Source organism: Poecile atricapillus, chromosome Z (genome assembly GCF_030490865.1).
Source record: "Poecile atricapillus isolate bPoeAtr1 chromosome Z, bPoeAtr1.hap1, whole genome shotgun sequence".
Lineage (NCBI taxonomy): Eukaryota > Metazoa > Chordata > Aves > Passeriformes > Paridae > Poecile > Poecile atricapillus.
The window spans coordinates 17500603-17516550 of record NC_081289.1 but is presented as its reverse complement, the minus strand read 5'-3'; the positions used below and the strand labels follow the sequence as shown (position 1 = coordinate 17516550).

Below are 15948 nucleotides of genomic sequence, written 5' to 3'. Positions count from 1 at the left end.
ACAAAGGGTGAAATGGCTCTTCTTTGTCTATTTCCTCTGAAGAGGAAAAGTGAACAAGAATTGAAAATCCTGGGAGGAAACTAATTGACACTACCTGCTGGACCATGGTTTCTTTATAAAGGATAAATTAGTTGACATATACCGGGAAACCACACTTGGGTGCCCCTGCTGACTGTGCAGGAATATGATCTTGCAGGGCTATGCATAGGATGTTTGCTCCAAGACCTGTTCCATTCCAAGACTCTGGAAATGCAGACAGATGTAGTAGCATGGTGGAGAAATCAGAGGTTCAACAGCTCCACAGATGATGTTGCAATTAAAAGCGATAAAAATAAAAAATACAATGTTCAAGGTGTCAGTTCACAGGGAGCTCAAGTTTCCAGTTTGTGGACTGTTGTTTGTTTTTAGAGCAGATGGTGTCCTGCTTCCAGCAAAGATATGTAAACATTTTCTACCAAGCCAGAATGCTCTTCCTAAAGCTGTTGTCTCATGTCTACTTAGGCCTCAGAAGGCCTAAGAGCTTCAAGAATGGCCAGAAGTGAAAGAGAGTTCAACTTCATAATCACATTTGTGGTGTTGTCTTTTTTTTTTTCTTTTTTTTGTGTGCGCTAGAGGTTTTTTTGTTGCTGTTGGGTTTGTTTGTTTTAATGCTATGTCTATAGAATGCAGTCAAAGTGCATACTTTCTGAAAACTCAGAGGTTTATGTGTTTCAGTCACTACTGATCTGGTGTGACTGGATCACCAGGAAAGAAAAATCTTCTGGGCAGTTCAACTGAACAGAATCTGAGGGGGAAAAAAAAAAAGGCCAAAGAAATGCTTTTGGCTTAACAAGTTTGCACGGTTAAGACTACTTGACCTGTTGTTAAGCTTTATACCTCAGAGCTCTGCTGGGAAGCTCTGTCAGCTTTTGAAAGGCTGGAGGTCAGACTGGAAAGCTCCTAAGCCTTGTCTGATTTGTGTGGGAAGAGCAGAGAGCAGGATCAGACTTCAAGGTACAGGAGCACAAACACCTGAGACGGTGCAGAGCTCTGAGGGCTGAGCGAGCCTGTCTTGCAGGGCTCTGTGCTCAGCACATACAGGTTTGTGTGGCTCAGTGTGGCTCTGCTTGCTGCAAAACCCCCACCAGTGCCATCACTGACCCTGGGGACAGCAGGAGGAATGATGCACCCACTTTCTGCACCGAGATTTGGGGGGGTCACTTTACAATGCAAAAACAGCTGTTGGGTTTCCAAGAATGATGTTCAGCAGAAGCTGCTCATTATAGAAAGGAGAAGATCCTGAATATCCCCAGCTATTGGAAGGCTGGGAGGAATTTGCTTTAGATAAGTGCGATGACAGGAACCCAGAAGCAGGGATAAACTCTGCTGGTTCATAGTGATGTTGATTTTGCAGCTGTATCTGCCAAAGCCCTGGGCTGTGCCTGGCCGGCCGGCTCGTACTTGGCAGATGCGCATGCGTCTGTCGCAATAACCAGAAGGAAATGTTACTCAGCCCCACTTCCTCAAGGGTCTGTGGCAGAGAGGAATCCGTGGTCCCACGGCGAGAGGCTGCGAGGAAGACTGTGAGGTACAGATGTGCTGTGGGCAGCTCACAGGGAGCTCTCACAGGCCAGCTGTGGTTTACTTTTGAAGGTGTTGCTGCAGCCAGGGCACCTTTGCCATGCAGAGCAAGGGCTGAGGAGGCTCATCCAGCCTGGCAAGCACAAGGCTGATGCCTTCAGCTCCTGAGGGTGGTGACTGGGCAGCCTGAGGACAGAACTGTGCCAGGCAAGTGGCACATGCTGGGCTCTGACAGCCTTCCCAGGGTGCAGCTGAGAGGGGAGGGTTGGACATACAGGAAGTTCAGGATTTCATAGCTTGTGGGCTTGGCTTTACAGTCTGCTGAAGGGATACCTGCTTGCACTTTGTCATACTGTAAATTGTATTTGTATCTTCATTCATTCATCTTTTCTTCTTGTGTAAGGGAAAAGCTAGCATGAGGTTGCTTTTTAAGTATGAAGTTTTCTCTGTATAAAATTATTCCTGTTAAGATATAAAAAGTAAACGTACAGTTGCACAAGACCATGTAGTGAGATCTTCAGCAAAATGGAAGTGTGAATGGTAGTGAAGGACACTACCTGTCTTGCTGGTGAAATATTTGTCTGCTTTTTTTAAGTGTTTCACTCTGTTTATTTCTATTTGTGGTTAGTTGGTGAAAGGAGAATTCCAGTATGGAGAGAAATGCTGGAAAGTGAAAAGGGAAGCAAGTAGCCAGTGGACAGTTTTGCAAGCTCATGTGATTAGGGCAGACTGGGAGCCCCAAGTCCCGGCAGGGAAGCTGGAAGGGCTTAGCAGGGGTTATCTGGAGTGGGGATAGAAGGAAAAGAGAGGGGAGCAGCAGTGGAAAAAAGCTGTCTGGAAATATAATCTCACCCCACTTCCCTGATTTCCTTTCCATTTCCCCTCTCCCCACTTCCCCCCTCAAATCCCACCCTTCAAATCCACAAACTTCAAATTCTTCAGCCGTGCGGGTAGCAGAAGCATCATGGTGCTGTGCAGAGGGGAAAACAGGAACAGCCACGTCCAAAAAATCTCATGGTTGTGCTGGATCTCTTGAACGCCCTGCAAAACAAGAGAAGAAGAATTTGGAGCATTTTTGTAGGAGCAGGCCTGGCCAGTGTTACTGTGTACACAGATAGCGCTGGAACAAGGTCTGTCTGCAAAGGAGACCCGGGCTCTTCCTCGCTTTTTGTTCTGGCAGTCTGGGACTGCCACGCCTTTGTTTTGTGGACCTTTGCACTGTAAACAGCTCTATGAGGGAGCTGCTCCTGTAAAGATTTCCTCTCACTGGCCTGCTCTGAATACCCTTGATCCCTGCCAAAGAACAAAGGGCATCAGAGCTGGACACATGATCATTTCCAGTTTCTGTTTCAATATCGTGTTCAGATTCTTCAGGCAGCTCAGAGCAGCTCTGTCACAGACTGCTGGAAGCTCAACGGCTGGCAGCTTTTGGCTATGGATATGTGATCCACGATAGGTAATGTTGTAGGGGCAGTAAATTGGTGAGATACATTAAAAAAGTGTTGTCTAAGTCCAAAACTGGAAGATTAAATGAACAGTGATGCCCAGCAAGGATGCAAAGTAAAATCCTATGAGCTGGAATTAGCAGTGACTACCTGCTTCATGTTCTTCTCTTCGTAGGTGCTGTGTCTAGGATAGAGTGCAGAGCAGAGACTTTGCTGGTAAGTAATGATATCCCCTCCTCCAAATGAGAGCTGCTCTCTCACTCCCTATCCTCAGCAGGACAGCAGGGAGAAAATAGGATGGGAAAATTAATAATTTGAGATAAAGCCAAGGTGAACATTGGGCAAGACAGACTTGACTTGGGGAAGTTAATTTATTGCCAATTAAAATAGATTCAAATTGTGAGAAAAGAAAATTAGGTCTCCTACTTCCCCTCTCCCATCCTGCTGGATTCCCAGGTTCAACTTCACTCCTTCATTCCTGACTTTTCTACCCTCTCCTACCAAAGGATCGCAGAGGGGAAGGGAAATGGATGCTGTCCTCAGTCTCTAAGGTTTGCCATCTACACCTCCAATGTTCTCAAAATTTCCCATGCTTCAGCATGGTTCATTTCCCATGGGCTCCAGTCCTTCAGGATAAATGTGCTCCAGCACAGGTTCTTCTCCATGGACTGCAGCTTTCCTTGGGGCCTGTCCACAGGCTACAGCACGGGCTTCTCCATGGGCTGCAGTGTGGATCTCTGCTCCATGGATCTCCACAGGCTTCAGGGGAGCAGCTGGCTCACCGTGGCCTTCTTTGTGGGCTGCAGGAGAATCTTTGTGCCAAATGTACTTTCTTAAAAGGTGTTTTTTAGGAAGATATATTTTGGGGAAAATCAGTGGCACAGGTCCAAGCCAGAGCAGTCAGGGTCATTTCTGTGGTGTTTACCATGCCCTGTAAACATCCAAACACCAGTTCCTCAGTTCTGGGGCAAATCTGCACTTCCCAGCTGGAGGGAGTCTCCTTTTTTGAGAAGTGAATAGATTTCTGATCAGACCAGGGATACTGCACAACTTGACAGCTTTGGAAAAGACATCTAGTTTGATCTGGATTTCTTTTCCAATGCAGGGCAGAGCAAGCAGCCAGGTGCCCATCTGCTCTTCTGCACTTGAGTTGTCTCCTGACCCATCTGTCTGCTGCTGAAATGGAGTATGTCTGGTATTGGCTCGATGATTCCAAGCAATGGATTGAGTACGGGAAAGAGGTGAAATTCATTTGCTGTTCATGCCAAAAGCTTTTGTTAAGCCATCTTTGGAGAGTTGTTTAGAGCGTGTTGTTCTGCAGCTAGTGTGTTCTACACGCACCGCTGGGTGCCCTTGCAGTGCTGCTCCAATGCCTGTGTGGAATTGTCTTTTTAATTGTCCCTCAAAGCAGGACTGGAACCCTGTGAAGGCTTTCAAGGGACTGGCTTTGAAAGTGGGTGCATTTTCCAGAGCTGACAAACATAATTTGGCTGGAGCTGACCACACAGGCTGAAGGCTGCTTTGTTGCTGTTGTTAGAAGCAGCTGTGCTCAGTGGGGTACCCCTCCATTGCTGTAGAACCAAACGCTTGAAGCCATAGAGATTTACTACAAAACATCATCCTCTCACAGGGGCCTGGGGAAAACATCAGTATTTCCCCAAGGTGACACCTAAACTGAAGGGTGGTTTCTAACATATATAATTTCGTTGTTCTTTCTGCAGCACCCAGATCATGTCACTGCCACTGTAACATCTGCATTTCTGGAGAATGAATATCTAGCTGACAAGAATGGTGTTATTTTTTTCAGGGCTGGTTCTCAGAAGTATAAGTTAGACTTTGCAGGTGAAGTATCTCCTTGTTTTAAGTTCATTACACAGAGCAGCTGGCTTGAATGTTTTCACACAATGTCTGTATCTCTTCAAACAGCTCTTCTTCCTCCTGCAAATTTTCTCCAAGCAGAACTTGAGCAGTAGGTAAATTTCTCTGCAGTTTAGGGATGCTCCACTTGAAGTTCTCACTTGGGCATCTGTAGTCAAAAAATATACCTGAAAATATTGTACATTTAGAAGAGTTGAGAATAAATGCTTCATGGCACCTTGGCTTACACATTTGGGTTTATACACCTGAAAAGGAGGAATGAGAAAAAAAAAAAAGGCACTGAAAAGTCAAAAGGTGAAGAAGTGAGCCCATGGTGAACATCTTGCAAGCTACTTGCAGGAGAGAAAGCATTGTGCAGCAAACACAAATTTAGGGCTGGTTGCACAGAGAGAGAGAAATGGGGAAATGAGAAATGCTTTTCTGTTTCTTATTTATTTACCCGTCTTAAAACTCCTGTTAGCTTTCCAAACTTGGAATGTTTCCTGGCATGAATAAAGAGTGGCATTTAAAGGAGGAAACAATGGATAATTAGCCATGTCACATAGCATGTTGTCTGTGATATTGTTACAGGACCAAGAAGAGAGGGCAGGCTTTCCTTTTAGCACCATGGAGCAGCCCTGTGCTGCCAGGAAAGCCAGGTTTGTGGCCCCATTGCACTGAAAATTCTTTTCTGCTGTAGGCCTGCCATCAGATGAGGTTTTCTCTGGCCAGCAGTCTGGATGTGAATACCAGTGCAGGTGCAGTTAGTGCTTGGTTGCCTTCAAGTTTCACAACCTGTGCTAACAAGTGGTTAACCTTGCTGATCTCCAAGTAGGAGCAGTGCAAGAGGGAATTAAGTTTGAACTGGGGTGGGTGGGATAGAAAGAGCTCCACAATGCAATATTCAAGGCTATCTCCTCTTTTATTTTTACTTAATATTTAAGAGCCTGTCCCTAGACAATTATCTCATTATTGAGTTATTTTGTTTTTCTTCAAGACATGATCCAAACAAATCTGCTCTTTCAAACTCAAAGAAGTGTTATTCGACTGCCTAAACAGCCTGAAGGTGGACAAGATGGAAGGTAATGCACATTCACTGTTTAACAATGTCTCTAGAGGACAGCACCTTTCTGGTAAGAAGTTCCTCCTACCTGCCTAGAATGCTATTTTGTATTTCTTAAATTCATTTCTAGATACCTTTTCCTGACTGGTTTAACAGTACATTTTGCAGTGACAGTATTTGTAAATCAAGCAATGCTTCTGTAAAGCTGTCTGGAGAGACGTTTGATGGCAGTCTCTGGCAGCTGTGAGAGACCACTGGAGTAGATCTGCTCTCTCTGTGAGAGGCAAGGCCACATAGGGCTGACACAACTATGCCAGGAGCTTTTATTCCTTGATTTATGCCCCAACACTAGTAAATAAACTGTGCAGCTATTAGGAGTGAGGGACTGCCAATCCCAAGAGCTGTGGTGCATATGGATGTCATCCCTTGAAAAGCTGAGGATAAACTAAAACTCAGAACAGGCAAATCCACTGAAATGAAGTGAATTAGGGGTACTTACTTGAGATACCCTATCTTATGGCTTTTTCTAAGAGAAGTTCAGCTTAACAGAATTTGAACACATCTGCTATAAATGTTATTTGTGGTACTGATTTATTTTAATAAGAGCTGTCTCTGCTTTAGAAACTCACCAGAAGACAGTGCATGTGAAGCTAAAGGTTCAAATAAAGTGTTGGTTCAACTTAAGGTGTGTTCATTCAAAAAGCAAACACACTGTAGCTCCTGAATGGATGCCTGAAGGGTGCTTTAGAGCCTGTGGTTAAAGTCTCCAGAAGGGGGATTTGGTTAGGAGTATCACCAGCTGACTGGCTCCTTTTTCTGTTCTGTAGCCAAAACATGACTCTCTCGCATCCTGTCTATCCTCCACAGTGGGACAAAACTGCTCTACCTGATATCGGGTTCAAGGTAGGACTTTCCAGCTCCCCAGTGGATGAGGAGACCTCTCTCCTGTACTGATTTTTCCAAGAGCATAATTCAAGGCATTTGAGATGTTACCAGCTTTTAAAAATGTATCTTGTAAAATAAGCAACTATGATGTGAAACATGACCAACAGTTTAATATTCAGAATAGACATGCATTTCCTGGGAGGCCCACTGAGATCCCCTATGATGCCACAAAGGGTAAAAAAGGCCATTGCTGCTCATACCTGTCCTTTGCACTCTCTCAAAGCACTTCATCCTCTGATAAAGCAGATTAATTGCATCTGAAGGAGGTATTTCTTCTCTCAGTTTGGGGCAGGCTGTTACTTGCTGTAGTAAAACTGCAGCTTAGCCCTGTAGGGAAGGAGCTAGAGTGTCAGATGAAACTTTCACTCTGCTTCAGCCTGAATACTGCTGTGTGTTTCAACTTCAGGTTACTCTGAACTAAAAGTAGTCCAGATGTGGAGGTGCGTCCTCTAAAGGAAGCTCTCATGGGATTGTACTGATTTCCCTCAGCCGGCACCTGGGCTTCCCCATGGGGAGTGATGGTAAAGGAGGGTTAACAGGAAAAACAGGAGCAGCTTGTGATTTTTCTGATAGGGCTTTTCAGCAGATGTGAGAAGGTTGATGAGTCCTTTGGAAGGACTGGGAGTTGATACTCTTAGTAATACCTTATTTTTAGTGTTTTAAAAATTTTCAGTTGATACAGCTCAGTTATGATTCCCAAGAATATAGAAAAATCAAGAGTCTGTTTGAGAAGACAATGAAAAATTACTGCATCAACCAACTGCAGAGGATCCAGAACCCAACACTTTGGGACATTTTTCAGTGGTTTGTATCTATTTTATTTCATTATCCTTACTGTATGAGAAGAGTGGTATTTCCTGACCTGTGGTCCTCCATAGACTACGTTTGGAGCTGCCAAATTCAGCAGTCCAGCAGAGGTGAGGCTGCCATGTATCTCTCTTCCCAGGTCTGGCTGGTGGCCCAGGCTTATGACTGCCCCAAAACCTGGGTCTCTGAGGCTGAGGCTTCCCTGGGGCAGTCCTGGAAGGAGACTGGGGCACCTCTTTCTGTGACTGGGCTGTTAAGGTTGCATCTGTGTTCTTTTGTGTGTGTAGAAATGGGCCTTTTATCCCTAGCAAGATGTGTGTGTGATTCCTGCTAGTGTTATTCAAAAAAGCAAATTCTTTTCCTTCATCATAACTGAGCTTTGGTGTTTCAGGTTTATTCTTTTGGTTTTAGCGTCTTCCACATAGGAGTTAAAAAAAGAAAGAAAAAACCAGGAGAGGTATTTTTTGTGATAAAGGGGCAGAGATTATACAGTCTTCACTGTGGCTTCATACAGCTCAGTTTTATAATCATTTTTTTATATTCAGGATTTATGTAACATGGGAACTGACCAATTCCCAGTCAAGAGATGTTTGTCTCTTTACTCTCTCATGTGGTATGAAGTTGTGGGTGACGCAGTCCATAGTGATGCTGAGAACTTTTTGTTTTGCTGGCAGGAGCCAGCTGTGCTGCAGGGTACCAGCAGAAGCGCAAAGCAGGCAGTAACCCCACTGAGAGTGGTGTCACTGTTCCTCCATAACCCAGAAGTAGGAAGAGTTGAGTTGGGAAACTCTCCTTGTTTGAACCAGGATAACAAATAATTTTGTTGTTTGTTTGTTTGGGTTTTGTTTTTGTTTTTGGTGTTTTTTTTTATTTTTTATTTTGTCTCTAGGCAAAAAGAAAAGATGAGGAAGCTCCATCAATTGAAAGCGGTAAATGAGAGGCTCCTGTTCCATGGCACAAGTCCATCCCATGTGTCTGCCATCTGTGAGCAGAACTTTGACTGGAGACTCTGTGGGACTCATGGGACGATGTATGGAAAAGGTACAAGTGCAGAAGGGTGTAGGGGCTGTAGCAGCAGGGACTGCAGAGCCCAGCCAGGCTGGGCCATATGAGTGAGACACCCATGTACTCTTGCCTTTAAGGCACTCTCACCTGTGTACATCACCCAGCACCCACAGCAATCCCATCCCAGGATTTCCCACCTCTCTTTGCCTCGGGTACCTGCTCTTGGACAGGTGTGATGGGAGGTGGATGGCAAAATGCAGACTGGAGTTTGTCGGTACTTTACAATAAGCCAATGTGGGAATTCCTGGCAAGAATGTTCCCACATGTTGTAGGGCTAGCTGGGGTTGTTGAATTGCTGGCTGCTAAAGTGTTATTATCATGTGTTTGTCCCTTGGCTGGTGTATTGTCTGACCTGTGGCTTTTTCTGCTCCCTAGGAAGCTACTTTGCCAGAGATGCCAGCTATTCCCACGAGTACTGTTCCTCTCACAGTGGGCGCTACAGAATGTTTGTAGCCCAGGTTCTTGTTGGAGACTTTGTGCAGGGGAATCCTGAGTACTGCCGCCCTCCACCCAGAGCCAAAAATTCAAACAGACTTTATGACAGCTGCGTGGATGACCCGACAGACCCTTCCATCTTTGTCATCTTTGAGAAGCAACAAATTTACCCTGCCTATATCTTGGAGTACAGCACTGAGACCAGCTGTGTGGTCCTGTAATGAATGGTGGAATGTCCTTTGAATTCACACTGAATAAATTACTCTTCAGTACTTTTTTTTTTTTAATGTTTGTTTAATTTTAGTTGCAGCTTTAGAACACTTTGTAATGCAATGAACTGATACCAATCCCTTGATGGCTTTGGGGGCATAGTTTTTTTGTTAGGGGTGATTTTTTTCCCCATAACCAGTGCAAATCTTTACCATTCACCATATGTCTAGCCTGGAATGAGGACATACTTGCCTTGCATACTGTGACACCTGCTGAGTTAAAATGACCTTGATCCACTGATATGTTCACCTAGGGGTTGATTCCTGCCTGTAATGGTGCTGATATGCCAAAGGGAGGCTGGGCAGGGAATGTGGAAGGAAAAGTGAAAGTACCTACATCATGGTGCTCAAGAGAGGAATTATGGCCTGTCTTTCAAGTAAATAACAGGAAGCTCCTGCATCCTGAAGGCTTTGTAATGAATGTTGGCAAAGAACTTTGCTTTGTTTCCTGGTCATATTGCTGACATCTCTTCTTACCTTGTTCTGCTGTATCAAGTCTGCATGTCTCTGTAACACTCACTCCTTCCTCTGTCCACACTGGATTTAGGTCAAGAAAAACAGGGATATGGCAGCTGCTGAAGTTAGATCCCTCCAATGCCATGACACCAGCAGTGAGGAAGTCCATGGTGGGCTGAATAATGGCACAAAACAGTGTCCCACCAGGGCTGTGGAGCCAGCTCCTGCAGCAGTGAGTGGTGAGACACAGGGGCTTTGTGAGGGCTGGCTGCTGGCATGGCCACCTCCCTGCCACCCTGCAGGCTGGCACTGGTGGTGGCTGTTCTGGATTACCCTGCTGCTGCCTGGCACTCTCAATGATGGAGAAGTTCCCTGGTGGTGTGTACTCCAGCTAGGATGGACAGTGGGGAAAGCTTGAATTATGGTCATAGTACTTGAAACTTGGTGGATAATGGGATAACATTTGGGATGACTGATAGCATGGAAACAAAAATGAATGGTTTATTTTAAAACAGTTGTGATGTATAAGCTGTAATTCAGCAGAGGACTCACAAATGGTTCACTTGTGTGTGCCATAGCTGGAAGGAACCAAGAGGAGGGCTGTGTGTAGGATTTCATCAGCTTTCCTAAAGCTGCTATCTTCAGGCTTGATCAGTGCCTTTAGAAAATTTGGAAAGACTGCAATAAGTCCCTAAGATGCACTAATTCATGCACTTCCATGTCTCACTGCTTTTGCAGAAGCGTAAAGATTGTTCTTTTGCAAATTAGTTATCAAGTCTCGTCAGTCACAGGTGAGCAGAGAACTTTCCACGCAGTCAGGAAGTAAAAATGACAGTCACTTGAAGTGGATGAGAAGGGACTGAACTGTGACCATTTTCAGCTGTCACCCTGCATTGGTCCTTGCAACATTCCACAGATTTCCTCCATGGCTTAATCAGCTTAAGGGGGCTTGGACATGCAGCCTTTGGGCAGGACAAGGGCAGGGAGATGGAGGGTTTGGGAAGAGTTTTGCTATTATACAAAATACTCTGTGGAATTATGCCCATGTATAAATCATCTTCCCCCATTCTTCTCCTCCATGACAAAAGAAACCACTCATCATGTGGGAGAGAGTTCTTTCCAGCAAGGTGGGCTTCAGAGTATGATAGCCAAATTCCTCAGAGGCAGGAGAAGGTAAGGAAAAGCCTGCTGAGAAGCAGGCCAGCCACAGGAAAAGGGGGGGGTTGTTGATCTGAAAAAGAAGAAACCAGGCAGAGAACAGAGGACAGGTGCAAACATGCACAGTTTGGAAGAAAATGAGATTTTCCAGTAAGTCAAAACTATTTCTGACTGCAGGGAGAGTTTCTCACAGCCTCCATCTGCCTCCAGAATTAGGTGCTGGGTGTTATATTGAGAAGATCAGGCAGGATCTGGCGTGAGCAGCTCTAACAGTGTGCAGTGGTGTGGCACTGCTGTGGGCTCTGCAGGTGCTGGAGTACTGGATCTGACATGGAAATTCTCCTTGAGGAGCCCTTTCAGGGTCACCCTCTGGACTCTCCCTTTGTGCCACTGCCCAAAGGAGCAGTCCTGCCTCCAGGTGGGTGCTACTGCTGTTTCACCTGGGCCACTGCTGGATGGGGGGGAGCAGATGCAGGGCATTTACTTACTTGAAAACTGACCTAGCCAAAAGCCCCACAAAACCTAAACCCAAAATATGGTGTTCAGCATGAGCGGTTTCCAGTTCTGTTTGTGTCGACACCAGCAAAGAACAGAGCAGGCTGCAGCATGATTTTTAGTTTGCATAAGATGATCCTGAACCTCTAACCCAATAGATCTGGGAATCTAAAACTAAAAGGCTCAGGGATATTTCTGCCAATGAGGCACGGAGAACAGGAGCTGCTAGTAAAAGTGAAAAGTAACTTAATCTATGAATACTGCTTCATGGGACTTCAGTTCAGTGTCATAAATTTGCTAAAGCTTCTTCCCAACCTGAACCTCTGGCTGCCTCTGCAGCACCTGGGTGCCTTCAAAGTACTGACCAGAAATCATTCCTCAGCACCCTTTTAGATGAGAAATGCTTGCAAGCCATCAGCAGCATGTGTGCTAGTTGGCAGGCACCAAGCATGGATCTACTGGCTTTTCATTCACTTTTTTTTTTTTTTCTGGAAAAAAATATAAGATCTGTTGAGAAAGGGTTAAGTTGTTTCTGACTCATGCATGTGACTGACAGTTTTACAGTCACCAAGTTGGTGATGGAAAAGGTCTGGTCTGAGGAACACTGTGAGTAGCCAAACTGATTTCTGAGGGGTTTGTTTCTTCCAGTGTCAGCCAGGCTGACAGGGGATGGGCAGGTGGTGGAGTGTGCTTGTTCTGCAGCAGCAGCCTCTCTCTGTCATCTCCCGGACAGGCTGCAGCTTCTCCAGTAATCCCTTTAGCAATTGCTTTTCAGGAACCAGCAACAATTCAGAAGGATCAATGGATGCATTTTGTACTCACATAAATAATGTATTTTTTTGATTTGTTCAAATGTACTGTCCTTGTCTCTGTCTGCAAGGATGTTAGCTCAAGTGATCTTCCCATCATAAGGTATTTCTAATTGATTTTATTGTGGTTCTCTCAGGGCTTCACAGCATCCCTAGCTTTAACACAGTTGGTTACATACTCATGCAACTGGCCTAGGCTTTCTATTAAATAACACCTCAGCAAGTTTTCAGGCTTTCTTTTCATTTACTGGTGCCAAGTTTGACTTTTCAGCATTTTTAAGAAACCTTTTTAACAATTTTGACAGAATTTATTACAGGATGATTAAACTGCAGAAACCTAATGCTTGATTGAACATGCTGAATGACATATTATTTTCCAAAACATTCGAACTGTTAAAAATCAACCTGAGCCCCATAACCTGGCATGACCACTGTATGGGTGCCAGGTGAAGAAAACACAGATATTGTTCTTGGCATGACATGCTCAACAATTGCATTATTTAACAAGGCTGTTTCTAGATTGAGGGAATAATGAACCCAGATCACTGGTAATGATGGGGGCTGAAGGTTTGGGGAAGGGCAGGAGTCTTTAGTTAGGGGCCTGTAGGAGACAGGTCTCAGGAAACAGCTTTTTCTAGTTGTTCCTGTTCTTTTTCAGTGCCTGTTGTCTGGCTTTTTGAATCCTAGGTGTGATTTCCCAGAGCAGCTCAAACTGTCTTTACAAGGTTACTTTTACATCTAGCTTACAAATAGGAGCAATAGGGAAGGGTGACCTGGTTCTTATCCATCTGTTCTTAATAAGCTTAGATTTCCCTTCCAGATGGTTTACAGTGATGTCAGAGGGCCCATTAATCGGTGTTCCAGTGTTCAACTAAGAAATACTTGGGAAATGTCTGCATGTGATTTCCCCACCACTGGAGAAAGCTTTGTCTTTACTCACTCCCAAGGAGTTTTCTTTCAGTGTGTGTTCTGTAAATATTTTTTCTTGGTATGTATCTTCAGCTGTGGTCTCCTTAAATGTATTTTATTTTCAATATCATTTTCTATTTACTAAGTCCAAAGAAGGTGTTGGAAGTCACATTGGTCTCTGCTTAAACAATTTGCTCATCCTTTTATTCTTGCTTCTTGCAGGCTCTTTCTGACTGCATTTTGCAAGACCCTTGCAACTTCCAGTTTGCTTTTCTGTTAAAAATTCCTGCAGGTTTTGGGGTTTTTTTTACTATGTCCTGTAGCATCCATCTCAAGCTGTGATCCATTCTGCTGTCCTGAAACCCAGCTGACCTTTGTTTTGTCTCACAGCTCAAAAAAATTCTTCTAACCGTCTTCCTTCATATCCTTTTTCCTCTTTGATCCTCATACAATTTAATACCTCATTTTGGCAGTGACACAACCTTCACATAACTTGACTGAAGGTCCTCACATCAATACTAATGTTTTAAAAAATCCCTCTTTCTTTTTTTTTTTTTTTTTTTTTTTTGTTTGTTTGTTTTGTAGGGTTTTTTGGTTGGTTGTTTTGGTTGGGTTTTTTCACTGGGCAAATCAAATTCCTTACTAACAGAATGTCCTCTGTACATTTCCTTACTAATCACAGAAATGTGATTAGTTTCGTTGCATGAAGCTGTAGGCTACTAACTAAACCTAAATTTTGTGACAGTGCTATCAAAATAGAGTTTTCCTATCAGGATCTTCTCCACCTGCTGATGTATTTGAACAGTCTGAGTAACTCCATGAAGTGTCCTGATAGCTGGCTTTTCTTTTCCTTCCCATATTGACCTTTGGATTGGTTTTCTTCCCCTCAACGTTCAGTTCTACTTGTTCCTGTTAACATGTGACATCTAGGCAGTTTCCTGAGCTGAAACATAATTAATGACACTCATAAGTAATGCAAAAGCTTCATTACATAACTGGGAAGACAACTTGAAGGACTCTATCTAAATGCCATCAACCTACAAAAAAATTAACGTAATCCTCTAATGACTGTGAATTCAAGATGATTGTGAAAGTTGTTGTTCATCAAGAGAAGCAGCTCCTTGCAGTGGCATGAGCTATGTGGACTGGATAGCTAGGTGATCTAATCCCACACTTGTGGAAGTTTTATTAGGGAACCTCTAAATAAAAATGTGCCTTTTTATTAAGCAAATTCAGAAGTATTCCCTTCTATAGGTAAAACATGGATAACAGCCGAATAATACTATTGTTAACTAACCAGGCTCAGGTGTCTGCTCAGTGCCTATTCTGTGGGCTGGCACACTCATAGGGCAGAAAATGGCATGCCTGGGTTTGAGCACAAGCAAAAAGAAAATCCAAACCTTTTAGGACTTGTTTTCTTCCCCGAGGATTTGGAAGCTGGACAATTTTCTGGGCTGTGATATGATGACAACAGTCCAGGAATTCCTGCAGAGTTTGGGTTTCCCTCTCAAGACTACCGTTAAGCTAACTGCCAGAAGTTGATAATCTTTTTCTTCTTCCTCCTGGTCCATGTGCTCTCTGCATGTCTTGTGCCTTGCCTCAGAGTCTTCCCACATTCATTTTGATGTATTCTGTAGCATCTCATAATTTTACTTATATCACTCATGAGAGGACCGTGACAGGTTGGGGCCTGAATGTTGTTTCTTTTCTTAACCAAACCAGAGCCTTTCAAAATTTCTTTAATCTTATTATTTTTTTTTAATATGTTGTGTGTGCATCTATGAGGAAAGTGCTTTTTCCTTTTGTAAATCCTAACTTAGAGCAGAAAACAGTGCCAGAAAGCTCTCCTATGCACTGACAATTGGACCATTTGAGAACCATTTTGAGAGCTGTGGCAATGTTCTCTAATCCTGCCTGGAAGGGCTGAGGAGAAAGCAGCAAGCACCGCAGACTGCAGAGATGGATGGGGCAGTGAGGATGCACCACACCACCAGTCCTCAGCCGTGTGTGCTGTGATGAGGAGGGGGCAGTCCAGGAAACAGCTCCTGATGGGAGGTGGGGTTCAGCTGGAATGCACTGGGAAGTTCCAAGTTGGCAATTACACCTGGTTAGCAAATAAAATGCTGTTCTGCAGGTCCTATAAGCCAATTTTTTTTCAGATTGATAATTCCTTTTTGGTTTGTTTTTTTTTTTTTTTTTCTTCTTTTCTTTCTCTAGTCTCCAAATTACTGTTCTCCTGCTTTAAGCCCTACACAGTCAGAGAAGGCAATTCAGTCTGACCAGACTGGCACCCTCCAGTTTCAAGCAGATTATTGGCAGTATGAGATCCGCTTCAAAGGTGAAGTATCTGTTTGCTTGATGCCTAAAGCAGGTGGGATGTGACTAGTGCTGCAACGCAGCATGTCCTGCAGGGGCAAGGCTTGCAGGCCAGGACACAAGATGAGTGAAAAGCTCTTTTCTGATTTTAAGCAGTCAGTGCTACAGCAGCATGGAGGGGAGTGTGGGAAGAAGGGGATTCTCCACTAAGCAGGCACAAGGATAAGTGCAAGTGTTGGTGCAAGGAAGGATACAGCCGAAGCAGAGGAAGATGTACAGGATGGGAGCTGAGGGTGGATTTGGGATGCCTCTGAGCATGGCTGCAGGACCGACTGTGCCAGTCTGGATATCTCAAAGAA

The 15948-nt window shown here is 44.2% G+C and overlaps 1 protein-coding gene across 7 annotated transcripts; it reads left to right on the top strand.

Moving 5' to 3' along the window:
• The first annotated feature begins 789 nt into the window (after positions 1-789).
• On the top strand, positions 790-9467 carry LOC131573352 (protein mono-ADP-ribosyltransferase PARP12-like). 7 transcript variants are annotated; one of them, XM_058827237.1, is made up of 11 exons: positions 809-1567; positions 2926-3016; positions 3181-3221; positions 3703-3830; positions 4111-4246; positions 4727-4847; positions 5860-5944; positions 6753-6828; positions 7544-7674; positions 8567-8718; positions 9118-9467. In XM_058827237.1, coding segments are annotated over exons 4-11 (984 nt in total). In that variant the 5' UTR covers positions 809-1567; positions 2926-3016; positions 3181-3221; positions 3703-3828; the 3' UTR covers positions 9399-9467. The 7 variants fall into 7 exon arrangements, with proteins under 7 accessions (XP_058683225.1, XP_058683220.1, XP_058683221.1 ...); XM_058827243.1 differs by having other exon boundaries at positions 810-1567; positions 4813-4847; XM_058827238.1 differs by lacking the exon at positions 2926-3016.
• The last annotated feature ends 6481 nt before the right edge of the window (positions 9468-15948 follow it).

Bases quoted from the DNA above. Each gene is read 5' to 3' on its own strand.
- LOC131573352 (XM_058827238.1), top strand. The intron at 5,945-6,752 runs GTAATGCACATT...TCTGTTCTGTAG, and splicing joins GAAGGTGGACAAGATGGAAG to CCAAAACATGACTCTCTCGC. The intron at 7,675-8,566 runs GTTTGTATCTAT...TTTTGTCTCTAG, and splicing joins CTTTGGGACATTTTTCAGTG to GCAAAAAGAAAAGATGAGGA.